The sequence below is a fragment of the Neltuma alba genome, unplaced genomic scaffold (genome assembly GCF_004799145.2).
Source record: "Neltuma alba isolate B1F8T4 unplaced genomic scaffold, ASM479914v2 tig00012215_pilon, whole genome shotgun sequence".
Classification (NCBI taxonomy): domain Eukaryota; kingdom Viridiplantae; phylum Streptophyta; class Magnoliopsida; order Fabales; family Fabaceae; genus Neltuma; species Neltuma alba.
The window spans coordinates 20,287-33,974 of NW_021636750.1; the positions used below are offsets into that span (position 1 = coordinate 20,287).

The 13,688-nt window shown below is 33.2% G+C and overlaps 2 protein-coding genes across 3 annotated transcripts; one reads left to right on the forward strand and one right to left on the reverse strand.

The window, feature by feature from the left end:
- The first annotated feature begins 5,304 nt into the window (after nt 1-5,304).
- On the forward strand, nt 5,305-8,394 carry LOC114725044 (uncharacterized). 2 transcript variants are annotated; one of them, XM_028911496.1, is made up of 3 exons: nt 5,305-5,902; nt 6,909-7,096; nt 7,744-8,394. In XM_028911496.1, exons 1-3 carry the CDS (start codon nt 5,482-5,484, stop codon nt 8,278-8,280), a joined length of 1,146 nt encoding a protein of 381 aa, XP_028767329.1. In that variant the 5' UTR covers nt 5,305-5,481; the 3' UTR covers nt 8,281-8,394. The 2 variants fall into 2 exon arrangements, with proteins under 2 accessions (XP_028767329.1, XP_028767330.1); XM_028911497.1 differs by having other exon boundaries at nt 6,912-7,096.
- Nucleotides 8,395-10,648: 2,254 nt separating this feature from the next.
- On the reverse strand, nt 10,649-13,359 carry LOC114725045 (probable glycosyltransferase At5g11130). The gene is made up of 2 exons (XM_028911498.1): nt 12,665-13,359; nt 10,649-11,346 (listed from the first exon to the last, which is right to left on the reverse strand). Exons 1-2 carry the CDS (start codon nt 13,004-13,006, stop codon nt 10,675-10,677), a joined length of 1,014 nt encoding a protein of 337 aa, XP_028767331.1. The 5' UTR covers nt 13,007-13,359; the 3' UTR covers nt 10,649-10,674.
- Between the last annotated feature and the right edge of the window lie 329 nt (nt 13,360-13,688).

Genomic DNA, 13,688 nt, shown 5'->3' on the forward strand with positions numbered 1-13,688 from the left:
GTTACAAAAGTAAATGTTAAAATTGGTTATGAAATCAAAAGATCAAGAGATATTATGAAAAGTATAAAAATGTAGTTATAATGCCCAAGGTAATATCTTATAGAGAAATATGTTCAAATTAGTCAAAGTTGAAAAATATAATCATTAGCCCAGAAGGCTATATCCAGAAGGTTATATAATATTATTTTAAATTTCTTGTGATTTATTGGTAGAAATATATTATTATAAGTATTTGATATTAAGATATTGATAAACATTAAAAGTAGTTATTGGTCACTTTGAAATGTTAATTTATGGTGCCAATTTACTTGCATATTTATGAATATGAATTGTGAATATAATTTATTTTCATATCAATAGAATAGCAAAAAAAATGGTCATATTATGATATTGGTACTTTATTGTGCTATTCGTGCACAAATTAAAGAGATGATATATTGTTCGTATTTTGTTTATTTATATGCTATTTGTATGATCTTAGTTTGAATGATTTATTGTAATTTATTGACAATAAATTTTATTGTGAGCATTTGAAATTGTTTTGAGTTTAACTAAACAAGAAATTCGGTGAGAAAGAAAAGTTAAGTATTCATACAATGTGTATGTAATTTTTTAAAAGATATGTTTTGAGTATTACAAATTAAATAAATAATATATATTAATGTTAAGAAGTTTTGACGATAAGTTCAATTTTACACTTTATTCTCAGAAAGTTTATTTTAAAAGATATTCTATATTTGCGTTCTCTTTAATTATATGAGTTTGTTTATGAGAATAAATTAAGCATGTGCAGATGATAATTATAGTTTAAAAAATTATGATTATTGGATTAATTCAAACATTATTTAATTCTTTAAGTTCATACATTTTGAAAAAGTATAAAAGAAAATTGTATATCTACAATAAATTAGTTTTTGCTATGACATTTGAGAGAAAAAATCATATATTTATGTCACATTTGAATTGAGAAAATAGAAATTTATTTAACTTTATGAGAAAATTTATTATAAATAGTTGATATTAATTTTGATTGGTTGGACAAAATCATCTTTGCAGTATGGGTAAATTCTATATATATTACAAGTTAAACTTATGATACTTATAACTATTTATTATTATGTATTACGATATTATTAAGATAAATTTGTCTCCTTATTCTTCTCAAATTACTTAGTTCCTGAAGAATTATATGTAAAAATATTAATATAGTTCTTGAAGAACTAATACATATTTTTCTTTATGGGCAGATAAAGAATTAATGGTAAAAAAATATGACCCATTGATCTACATTAGAACTTCGGTTTCGAAAGAGTCTGAAAAGTAATAGCCTAATCGAATTAAAATCCATAATTATATATGAACTAGGAAGTACTTGTACTTCCAAGTAATAGAGGTTATTAGCCTATTATATGCTAGTCATGTTTTTGAAATACATGAATAAGGAAAACATGTTTTATGGCTCACACTTGAGGGGGAGACTGTTGAAATATAAGTGTGAGTTGATGTTGGATAGAGTTTTACTTGAAACTTGTTATAGTAAACCAGAAGTTTACTCGTCTAATTAATGTATAGTTGGGGTGGCTTGTCTGATTATCATAAATAATATATATGATGTAACAAATTATTGATGATTATATATCGACATTCATTGAAGAACCAGAAGATTCTTCATGAATAGCCAACATATTATATGATCCAAGAATTCATATGCTGCTTATTCTCAATGAAAAATTGATTACATTGATATCACTAGTTATGATGTAAAATGGATCTCTACATTTCCGGAAATATATCAAATTCAGATATATGAACCCATACCAATAGCATGCAAACCATACAAGTATTTAATAAATTTGATAGATGCATCTATAAGATGGTTACATGTATTATTATTAATTTTGCAACCTGAAGTTTGCAAAATTATTTCAGTAATCATTATGTTGAGTGCACAAGTTCCAGACTATGAGATCCAGAAAATTTTTATTGAAAAAGATTGTGAATTTATATCCTAGAATTTCAGTGATCAACATGCATTTGTTAGAAAAATAATTAAAAAGTCTACTTAACAGAACGATCTGGCAGAATTATTAGCCTCCATGAATAGCTAGATCAATACTTTTGAGAACAAGATCCTCATCTCAGGGTTGGCTTGTTTAGTTTGATATGTTGCAACATTTATGCAAATCAAGCCAATAAAATTCTCTCAATGAAATTGGCTTTTGGTCAGGAGCCAAATACTTTCCATCTTAAAAGTTTGAATGTGCAATGCTTATGTCTATTGATCCACCACAATATACATATAGATGGATATAAAAGATTGGAATGAATGTTGGGTAAGAACCTCCTTCTTCTTATTTGTATCTAAAAGAAACAAAAGGGATGTTTCTAAAAGAAGCAAATGAATTGAGGAGACTCATACTGCATGATTAATTGATTGTCATTCGACAAAATTTTCCCAACATGAGGGGGAGAACTTGAGTAACTGGAAAAGATAAAATATAGAATGCATTATTATTATCAAGTATAGATCCTCAAATATATGATAGTATGAACCAGAAGTTCATCAAAGAATGCATCCATGAAATATTACAAAATATGTGCCAGATGCTATTACTGACCTAAATGAGTATTACTAAATCTCATATTTCAGCTGAAAATGCTCCAATTAGTATAAATAAAAGTGAGACATGCCTGAAGGATGAGAGATTAATCGGTTCCAATATAATTGTATTGAACAAAAAGGAGCATGAAATTTAAAAGTCATATTAAGGAGGCATGTGTCTAGAAGAGTACTGAGACATAACTAGTTGAAAAAAAGAGCCCCATAAGAGGTTCAGGTACCTAAAAAGTAATGAAGAGATCTCAATAAGTTATGTCATAAGAGAAAAAATGGAACCAAAAAGATAAAGTTGTCGACAACGTTTTTGATAATAATATCACGTGATTTTAAAGAGGATCTTATATGAAAGTAGAAATTTGGCCAAAAGCAAAAGGAAAGGAGAAAAGATGCAATGAAAATATAATTATTATTTTAATATGTGAAAATTATGGACCTGCAGTCCAAACACATCAAATACAAGGTTATTATGTGACATATGAATATTTTTGTGAAAATAAAGAATTTCACAAAGGTCCAGTGATTATGATTAGGCATAATATTTTGTGATGGATGCAATAATTTTTGCATATATTACTAGCTTGGCAGTATATGAAAAATGAAATATGCATCTGTCAGATATCGTTATAGCCTATACATGTGGCTCACTAAATAATGAAGTTTACATGAGAATTCTTGAGGGATTTAAAATGTCAGAAGCATTTATATAGAAGAAAATCATCCAATGCTTAAAATATTATGTTGAATAAGATAATCTGAGTATACATATTTGGCTTAGAAAAATGTATTAGAAAATAAATAATTTCGTATCTTACTTGACCCGAAGATCAAGTTATTGAATGCATCAATGATTGCAAAATGATTAATTTTGTTATGATAATTTTGTTTGCAAAATATATTCAACTAAATAGATTAGAAGTCCCATATATTTATTCTATAATAATATTTACATATATTGTCAATATTATGGTAAAGATAAGTTTCTGTCGGTATGCATGTGAATAAGGAAACTGAGATTGGATATGTAGTTCTATGAAACTATTACATGATATCATTTTATTCAAATTAAATTAATTATGTCGATACAAGATATATTATAGTATTTTTCAGAATAAACTTTCTTTGCAGTTTTCTCAGTGCAAGTAAAGAATATATTGATAATTCCACATATCTAGAAGATATGTTAGAGGAATACATTTCAATATAATTTGATGACGACGTACTATGCATAGTTCAGCTAAAAAGAAGATATGCTTGAAAAGGCATTGAACACTTAAGAAATTAATATACTCTATTATGATAAAATGATAGAGAGTAATGCTGTTGACTGGGGGAGTAAAAGTGACATTGTCATTAGAGGGAGTAAAGATCATGTTGTACTCTTTTCCTTAGCCAAGATTTTGTCCCACGGGGTTTTTCTATTAAGGTTTTTTAACGAAGCAGCTTCAATGTATATTGTGTACTCTTTTTCCTTCACTAGGATTTTGTCCCACTGGATTTTTTCTAGTAAGGTTTTAATGAGGCACAATATTTGTTTATGAACATCCAAGGGGGAGTGTTGTAAATATTATGTTGTGTAGATGTTCATAACTCCTTAGCCCCTTGGGATTCCTTCTCATGGTTAATGGCATTATACCTTATAACTCCTAAATTGAAGGGTTTCAAGTATTGATTTCCTATAACCTCCAATTGTACAATTATGTTGCTTAATTCCTTTCTTTATGTACTTGTAACTCTTTAGGTTAGTCTTTAATATTGGAGTCCTATAAATAGGAGATGATGTACACACATTTGAGACAATGAAGTGAATGAGAACTCCCCCTTAATTTCCCCTCCAATTTCCTCTTATTTTCTCCATCTCCCTCATCTCAATCTTTGTACTTTTCTCATTTTTCATAACAAAAAGGTAAATCTTAGGCTAATACTCTTATTCTCAATAAATAATGTTCCTACTCACATAGAATGTTAAGATATTACAACATACTCATTATGATTTATAAATAATACCCCTCATAATAATTTTTGTCAAATTTTTTTTTAATCAGAAGAGCAAATATGAACAACTTGAAATCATAAACAGAATTAAATCTGTTTCCTCTTCCTTATGAATGCAGTGTGATTGTTTACAATGGTATACTGATTTATCACAAAAAATTAATAAATAAATAAAAAGAGGAAAAAAATTAAAAAAATTTGATACAAAATTTGAAAAATATTTTGAAGCTTTGTTTTTCACAGCGCAAAAGAAATATAAATATTAAATACTACCTTCGGTCCTTAATATAAGGTTTTATTTGATTTTTTTTGGTTCTAAATATAAAATCCCAATCCACTTTATCTCTCATATTTATCCATTTTTTTCCCAAGATAGTTCTTCTAATAAAGATAATTCTAGCCAATACACTTGATTAGTAAGGATATTTTAGGAAAGATAACACTTATCTATTACAAATAACTAAATTAACTTATTTTCTTAATCTTCTCAAATTAATTAATTAGTTTTTATAATTAGTACCGGAGGTAGGAAGTAGTACCTTTTGCTTCTTCTTCTTGTTTTTTTTTGTTGCGCCTTATCCAATATTCAGTTTGTTTGCTGCTACACACGCGCGTGGGTTCGGAGTCCGGTAAAATATGGTTAGATTGAAACGTACGAATTTTGGGTTCAGTCAAGATCCTCTGTTCGGTTCTATAATTCTTCCTCATATTCTGTATTTCAGAATCCTCCAATTTAATTTAATTTTATATTATATTTTCCAAAACAACAAAAATAAAATTTAATTTGTGACTTTCTGTTGATTAGATAATATCGTAGGATCAAATCCAACGACCTAGAATCTCCTCAGCTCCGTCTTCAACGCACCGTTATGCGGTCGTCTACGCCGGAAGGGGTTCCCTCCGGTGATATCCAAGGTGGTGCTTCCGGCGTTAAGGATGATGTGTCTGTTATTCTTCGCGGCTTTGCCAACTTCTTTGCTCCATCTCCGTCTTCTACACCCACTCGCTCGTCGGAGTCGGAGTCGCGCGGTCTTGTTGGGATACGGAATGATCTTGTGGAGATCGGTGGGAGTTTTAAGAGCTCGATTTCCCGTCTCTCCAGTAATAAAGCGGTGAGTGGAATCTCCAAGTTCGCCTCCCAGTTGTTGCAGTTCGAAAGTCAAGTCGTTGATGATGATCAAGACGGAGGTCGTGGCGTGCCTGGGACGAACGATGATGTCGTTCGTTTTGTGAAGGAAATTTCTAAGCGGCCCGATTGTTGGACGGATTTTCCACTGCCACTTGATTATGGTAATTGAAACTGACTTCGATTTCTCGTTTTCCTTTCCAATTGATTCCTTTTGACCGGCGGGAGTTCTGTAGTCGAGATGATCATTCTATTAGAGTACGATTTATATTATTTGATTGTCAGTGAATTGATGATTTGATATCCTCGCAAGATCGTTCCTATTACTGGGTTGGATTATTATCCTCAATTCGTAGTTCCCGAGTCTTAAACATGAACTCTTTGTATATTACGACACTTCATAAGCTGTTCTTAGTTCTTCCCATATTGCCCCTCTGTCACTATTTTGATCATGCGGCTAATTGGCTTATTTCATTATGATTGTTTCTACGATAAGTTCTTCTTTGCTCCTACAGAATGCAAATATTGAAATTACAAATAGACAATATCGGCACAGCTTATGGTACTATGTTGTTTGGTAAGAAGTTTACTGCCCTGGATTAGTGTTTCACTTGGACACAAGTTATTTGATCCAACTTGTTAGGAATAGGTAACAAAATCCTTTGTACCTTTTTCCTCTCTGAAAATTTATACTGAACTCTCCTTTCACTGGTAAAGAAACTGGTGATCAAAATGGATGGTAATGTTAAATGCTAGCGACCAGACGATGTGGTAACCAGTACCTACAGTGTGGAGTATTTAGTTTGGTTCGTTGCCTAGAACTTGCTTTAAAAAGGCCTGGTTTAAACAAAAAAAGTGAGCTGTCGTTTACTGATGCTGGAAATAATATATTAGGAAAGACTCCTGTTGTTGAAAAGTATGGACAATTGCACTATAAATGCCTGATTCAAGAGGTCAGGTACTTTTTGTAGCAGCTCAAGGCACAATGCCTTTTCTTTAGTGTTGAAAGGGCAAGCCAATGAGCGGGTGTCCTTAGTTGCCTCAACATGTTAGAAAAGCTAGTATGCTTCTTCATGATATAAAGTCTGCAAAGAAGTTAATGCCCTTTTTATTCCAACTTAATGCATTGACATTAATAGGCACTGATATGGGAAATTTGACTTGTTCCAGCTGATTTCAGTATGTCCCATCCTCAGAGGCAACATGCATTAACTATAGAACAACTGGTGCCTGAATTTGTGGCACTTAGACTGAAACTTTGTAGCTACATGAATGTGGAGAAATTCTGGTTGATCTACTTTCTGTTGTTACTTCCAAGACTTAATCAGCGTGATTTTGAGCTGCTATCAACTGCCAAGGCAAGCAGCATTTCTCAACATAATGTCTCTATCCGTTTTGGTTTACATGGACCACTAGGTCTGGATATATGCTTGTCTAGCATTTTTGTTCATTTGTGTCTAGATAATTGGCTTCCAGAATCTGGCTTTTGTTCTTGCAATTTTTTTTAAGCCATGCCACTTGCATGCAATTATTTTTATATTACATAGTTATATTTATTTTTTACTTTAAAAATATCTTATTCTAAATGTTGGCATTAATAACGCTTATACTTGCCGTGCCACTGGAATGCAAAGCACTATTAAGTGGACCTGAGGTGATAACATAATGTTACTATATTGACTAATGAGAAACGGTGAAGCATTTCATTTATTCTGTGCCTTTTTGAAGTGAATCTCTGACTCTTGAATCTTTGTAATTGTATATCTTGGATTACGATCAGATTCACCTCCAGTTTAAATGAATGTTATTGATTTTCCTTTGGCGTTCTCTCCAGCTACTTTGTGTGGATTAAGACTTCCATGCTGTTCAACCTGGCTAGCGTGAGAAAATAATTTCTTGCATAACTATCTTGCGCTTGGTGTTTAGGGTTCTCAAATTTGTCAGCAGAAAGGTTCTTTTTTAAGTTAACTAATTTGCATCTCTCTCACTTCTTTTTTTGGTGCAGATTCTTGAAGCACGAAGTGTGCTTCTGAAGAGACTTGCAGACAAGACTACTTTACAGGCGGAAAACTCCGAAAACCTGAGGAATCTGAGTCCACATCAAGACGTTGGGAACGACTCTTTCACAGAAAGAGACAATATTTCGTCTGATGAAAACCTGATTTTGGGTGAGATCACAAGTGCAACGAAATGTTTAGAAATTGATGATGACACAATGAGTAGTTCTGCAAGATGGTTTGAAGATACAGATATTGGCAATTCCCTTGCAAAATTCAAGCAAGAGGAAGAGGATGTGTCATTCAGTGACCTACAAGATGAAGATGATGATAAAAGTGTTATTTCTGATTGTGAGAGATTATCAGGCTCTAGGGAGGCACGTGACCTAATAAGGGTTTCATCACGTGATGTATGCAGTGATTGGGATAAGTTATCTGAGAATTCTGAGAGAGGAGGAGGAGGACGCCAGCAGAAGGCTGTGCATTTGAAGGGGAAGGATTCAGAAGATGAATCAAATGATTGGTTCACCGTTGATCATTTTTAAATGGACAGGGTTTTTTACTTTCTCAAAGTTACAAATTTATTGTAAAGGCTTCTCACGTGTCCCATTGTGTATTTAAGGATTCCAAAATTTTATTTAATGTCAATATATCAGTATTATTAATTATTATCAATCCTCTACATATTATTTTTCGTTTTTTTTTAAAATTAGAATTAGAGGGCTAGTTACCTCCCCTATACTTGAGGAGCGTCTTTGCCATTTGGGTAAGATACTAAGCTCCCAGTTTCGACCGACGTGTGCACACATACACAAACATATGAATATATATATATATATGCTAATACTCATAAATTGCGTAGATTATGTTTACTTTGATACTAGTTCCCCGGAATATCTCTAACAATGCATTACCCTTCAAAACAAAAAGGAAGTATTGGCTAATGTCTATTTAGAGTGGCCATGTTTTTGCGTTGCAACCTATACTATTTGGTAGGCTTTGACAAGTCAAGAACTAATGCTTAGATGATTTAAAACCTAAATTTTTTTATCAAAAAAGAAAACACTTGTTTATAAAGAGAGGTGTGTTTTTCTTTGTATCATTTTAAATTTACTGAATTATTGAATAGTTTGCGACGGGAAACGATTCATGCCGATTTTTTCATTCCCTTATTTTGTTATTTTTTAATTTGCCGTTCTTCATGAAAAGTCTATTTAAGCCTTCAAGCGAAAGTGCAAGTTTTGCTTTTTAGGGGATGCTCATTTACTCTTAGAACAGTCTAACAAGAACAGAGATGTTAGGGCTGCTTGGCTCGTACTGGGTTCGTGCGGAGCTTCTATTTTTTTTGCGGCCACCGAGAGGTCCATCTTATAGTGCTGCTAATTTTTGGTTGGTGTAAGGACTTCCGATTATGAGTATCTTCAAGAAGCTTTTGGGATGGTTCTTGGATTGTGTTGCTGCGAAAACAGATGCATCACTCGCTTCCTATGGTCGTTGTACCATTTTCCCAGTTCTAGAGTTATGCTCTTGTAGTTGGCTTCTCATCCTTCAGGATTTTCAAGGCCTTTATGGTCGTTCAAGCCTTCAAGATGGTTTGCAAGTGCCCTTGGTGCTTCCTTTGCATGCGGTCGCCTCACCCTTTGCTCCTGATCACTTTCTATTTAATAGATTCATGGTTCGAGTTGTATCGTTTCAAGCTCTTCTCTCGCATATTTTAGTGTTCCTGTTTTTTGTTTTCTTTTTAATTTCTTATTGAGCTCCTATAATTTTATTAGATTTCATCAATGCTATGTTTGTGAAATATATATATATATATATATATAATTTAAGATATTTATTATATCTATCGTCACATTAACTACAAGGGATTACTTTTTTGGTTTTTATTATAGTTTTAAATAGGGGAAATTGCAAAAAAAGACCTTGGAATTGCAAAAACGCAGATAGGGACCCTTGACAACTTCACTTTGGGTTTTGACAACTTCAGGGCATATTATTCTTGTCAAAACCCAAAGTGAAGTTGTCAAGGGTCCCTATCTGCGTTTTTACAATTCCAAGGTCTTTTTTTGCAATTTTCCCTTTTAAATAACTAATTTATAAATAATAAACAATTAGATAAAATTAATTAAAAATAATAAATAAGTGAGAAATATATTTTTCTTTCTAAACATGTCTTTGTAATAAATAAGAAAAAATGAAAAAATGTGATAAGAGAGATTATAACAAAAAAAGATAATAAATAATTAAGACTAAAATTAGAAAAAGTATATTAAATGTTAAAAAAAACACTAAATTAAAACTTATAAAATCAATCGTATTTCTTTTCAAATTTGAAGCTTGGAGGACATGAGCAAGCAATAAAAATGGCTTTCATAAAGATCAAGAGAAAAAATTATTCACATTTGTAAGGCAAACTTCTTAATTTTCATTTTACTTTCTCATCAAAGCATACGTCAGTCCTTGTTGAAACTCTCTTCGTATAACATTCTGTGTATAGTTAGACCTGAGTTTTGGCGATAAACATCTTAAACTCATTAAATTTGAACTATTTATGTCTTATTTGGATGGTTAGGATTTGATTTTTTATTTATTTAAAATAATTATTTTAATATAGATGAAATCTAAAATAAGAATAATCTCTTAATTATTTTTTTTCAAAAAATAATTTTTTATTTAAAATAATTAATTAAAAATTTTAAATCTAAACTGTTGAAATCAATCAAATATAAATGATAATTTGATCAGTGTTGCTCGTCAAAATGATGATCACCGAACCTGTTGCGTGGCTGAACTCAGTGAGCGAGGAAGTATGAGAGTATGATGTACAGATACGTTACAATGCTCTGCTTTCTTTTCCTTTGTATATAACTATAAATACATGTAAAGAGATTGATAAATCAAATTTATCAGTCACTGCTTCCAATTCCATCATTCTCCATTCACGCTCGAATCGACGATATATTGATCCGTCGAAGCCACACAGAGTGAAGAATCATATGAAACACATCATAGGCCTTAGCGGGTCGATTCACCTCAAAGTGTCTCTGCACCTGAATCACCCTTCTCTGCATTCTCAGATACTTCCCTTCCTCCACACTCTGCAACACTTTCTTCAATTCCCATATCTTCTCCGACGGAATGCGCAACGAAAACTTGCTCCAATCAAGGACATCCGAAAACGGCGGTTCGTAGGCGTCGGCGATTATCACAGGGACGCAACCGGCATAGATGGCCTCCACGGTCCTCGGACTCGCGACCTCGAATCCGCTGGGGCACAAGCAGAACTTGCTTCGCTCCATCATTTCCAAGTAGTTGAGATTTGGAGGAAGTTGTTCGTACACTTGGAGTTGTTTGTCTTTGCCCTTCCAGGTCTGGATTAGCGTTTCTCTGATGCTCCCATGGATCCCACCGGCGAAGAAAGCGAGGACGGAGCGATTCTCTGGGTGTTGGCCTTGGCGAGGATGGCTGGATTCACTGGCTCGCAAGTTGATTTCAGGTATGGATACATCTTTTGAAGGATTGAACTGCTCTGATTTGTTGGCGTTGCATAATGCTCTTATTATGTTCTTGTACAATTGCTTATCTGGGTTCTCCTTTGAGATATCTGGTGCCTGCAAAAAGTTGAATGTGAAGCTACACCATTGATACTTTTACAATAACCTTTGCCCTTTATTTCATTTCTTAGTTTGCCATTCATCTAAAAAATATCTTCAGACTTACAGATTAGCGAACCTAAAATGATTTGTTTTATTACAGGTATGAGTATTGGTTGGCTTGGGTTGACTCTTCAAAATCGGGTCTATCAATTGACTTAATGAGCTTCATACGAATTGACTTTATTAAATTTGATATTTTTAAAATATCATACGCATGGATATTCCATTGTAATACCCCCCCAACCCCTTGGAGAATATCATGATTAAGAATCCATAGGTTCTTTCCTTGTTTTACTCTGGAGTTTGAATCCTTTAGGTTCCAAAGAAATGGGTACAAAGGAACCTGCATGTATGCATACTAATCAGCACATGCACAAATGTCGAAGTGCTAACATAGCGCTTTAAGTTTGTGTTTCCCCTCTTCTTAGGGACGAAGTTTTGCTTGACATGCTTTTGTTATGCTTCATATTTTAGAGGAGACCATAGAGAATACCAATCGCCTTTATTACGCTTTATTTGACTTCAAGTTGGAAACTTCCATATGAAAGATTTCTTAGTGTACAACCGGTATAAGCTAGCAGTAATAGTTGTAGGTATGGTGTCACACGCTATGCGGGTTGTTGCATTGTCTGGTTTACAGTTTGATAGTTGTATTCTAACTTATGTTTTGAGTTGCTGGAGTTGCTTCGTCCTTTTCCTTGAAGGAGTGAGCACTTTTATGGAAGGCATCATCATCCATAAGGGACGGATGAAACAAAGGATACTTCTATCGCGTCTTTTGGAATGTTTCTTGGGGAAGTTCATTCTTTGAGGGCTATTTATGTGAAATCCCCACCCCAAAACAAAATTTTCAACCTTCCTAGGCAAAGGTTAGACTTGCAGTTTTGGGAGGACCAGTTAAGGTTTTTAAAATGGGGCACTAATTGCTATGTTTTTCTGTGTGGTGAATTTGTACTATTTTGTTTGAAGTTGCATTCTGTAGAAACCAGAGGTTCTGTGCGCCTCTGTTCTTCAATTTTATGCCCTGAACAGCATGTATATGTATAGGTTGTAGAGACACTCTAATTCTCCTGGGATCATCTTAGATATCATAACTACAATAATGTATACTAAGATATCATAACTCTGTTCATATACATGTGCATATATATGAACAGCATTTATACCCTAGAATCATAGATTTAATTTCTGATATACTAAGATAAAAAAGAAGTACCATATCTAATAGGATAAAATAACAAAATGAATTGTATAAAGGGATCAAGTTATTTACCCAGTCATGACAAGAGAGCAGCAAATGGTCAGCTCCATTGGTTCTATTCCAGAATGGGTGTTTATGTGATATAAGGTGGGTATAATTATTGACTGTTGTGACAAGTAAATCTCGAGCATAGGTGACCAGAGGTCGGTACAGGCGGCTCACAATGTTGCTTACACTGATGGGTAAGAAGAAGACATGGGCTTCATCTGGATGAGAAGCAGAGAATGAGGTATTCCCTTTCTCAACTTCTTGCATGAAGTATCCTTCTATGCCATAAATTGATTCTGTAGGACCTTCATGCACCAAGGGGGGTTCACCTTCCCAGTAAGTCCACACCATGAATCTCTTCACCATCTCTGTGTGACTCCTGAACAAGCCCAATCATATTTAAGGCAATGAGGTTAGTTATTTGCTAGTATGTTCAGTGATTGTTTGAAAGATGGAAGCCATCATCACAATGTAGCTGCTAGCCATGGGTGGAAATAAGCCATAGGCTGATTAGGTGGCTAATGGCTTGGCCTATTTGACAAACAGGTCAAGCTTAAACTCACATCCAATTTTGTTAAATTATTTATAAAATCATCTATTAGATTTTTACTGCTCAATTTTCATTTGTTGAATTGTTAGATTGGCTAGTGGCTTGACTAGATTTGAAACATGAACTTGTGTCATGAACAAATTAACTTGTTTGTATTGCTGTAAACTTATAATTGTATTTTGGTGTTTTATGTAATAATGTGACGTATGAAATTTTGTTATCTTTTTTTTTTTTTAATTAAGAGGAAATTTTAATAAAAGATAAAAAGATACATTAAAAAATTGTTATCTTTTTATGGACGTTTTAATAGGCGGCAGACCTATTTGAGGCCTTGAAGGCCTTTGACCCATTTTTGAGTTGGATTTATATTAGCTTGCGGGTTGGTCAGGTCTTTCCTAGGCCCAAGCCTAAATAAAGCCCTTGTATGAGCCCACAAGTTAAATGTGGGTTTTAGACTTCAAATGCTAGTAATTTTTATTTAGCCAAAATTTAGACTGG

Bases quoted from the DNA above. Each gene is read 5' to 3' on its own strand.
- LOC114725044 (XM_028911496.1), top strand. From the start codon at position 5,482: ATGCGGTCGTCTACGCCGGAAGGGGTTCCCTCCGGTGATATCCAAGGT. The intron at 5,903-6,908 runs GTAATTGAAACT...GACTTGTTCCAG, and splicing joins TCCACTGCCACTTGATTATG to CTGATTTCAGTATGTCCCAT. The intron at 7,097-7,743 runs GCAAGCAGCATT...TTTTTGGTGCAG, and splicing joins AGCTGCTATCAACTGCCAAG to ATTCTTGAAGCACGAAGTGT.
- LOC114725045 (XM_028911498.1), bottom strand. From the start codon at position 13,006: ATGGTGAAGAGATTCATGGTGTGGACTTACTGGGAAGGTGAACCCCCC. The intron at 11,347-12,664 runs GTAAATAACTTG...AACTTTTTGCAG, and splicing joins TGCTCTCTTGTCATGACTGG to GCACCAGATATCTCAAAGGA.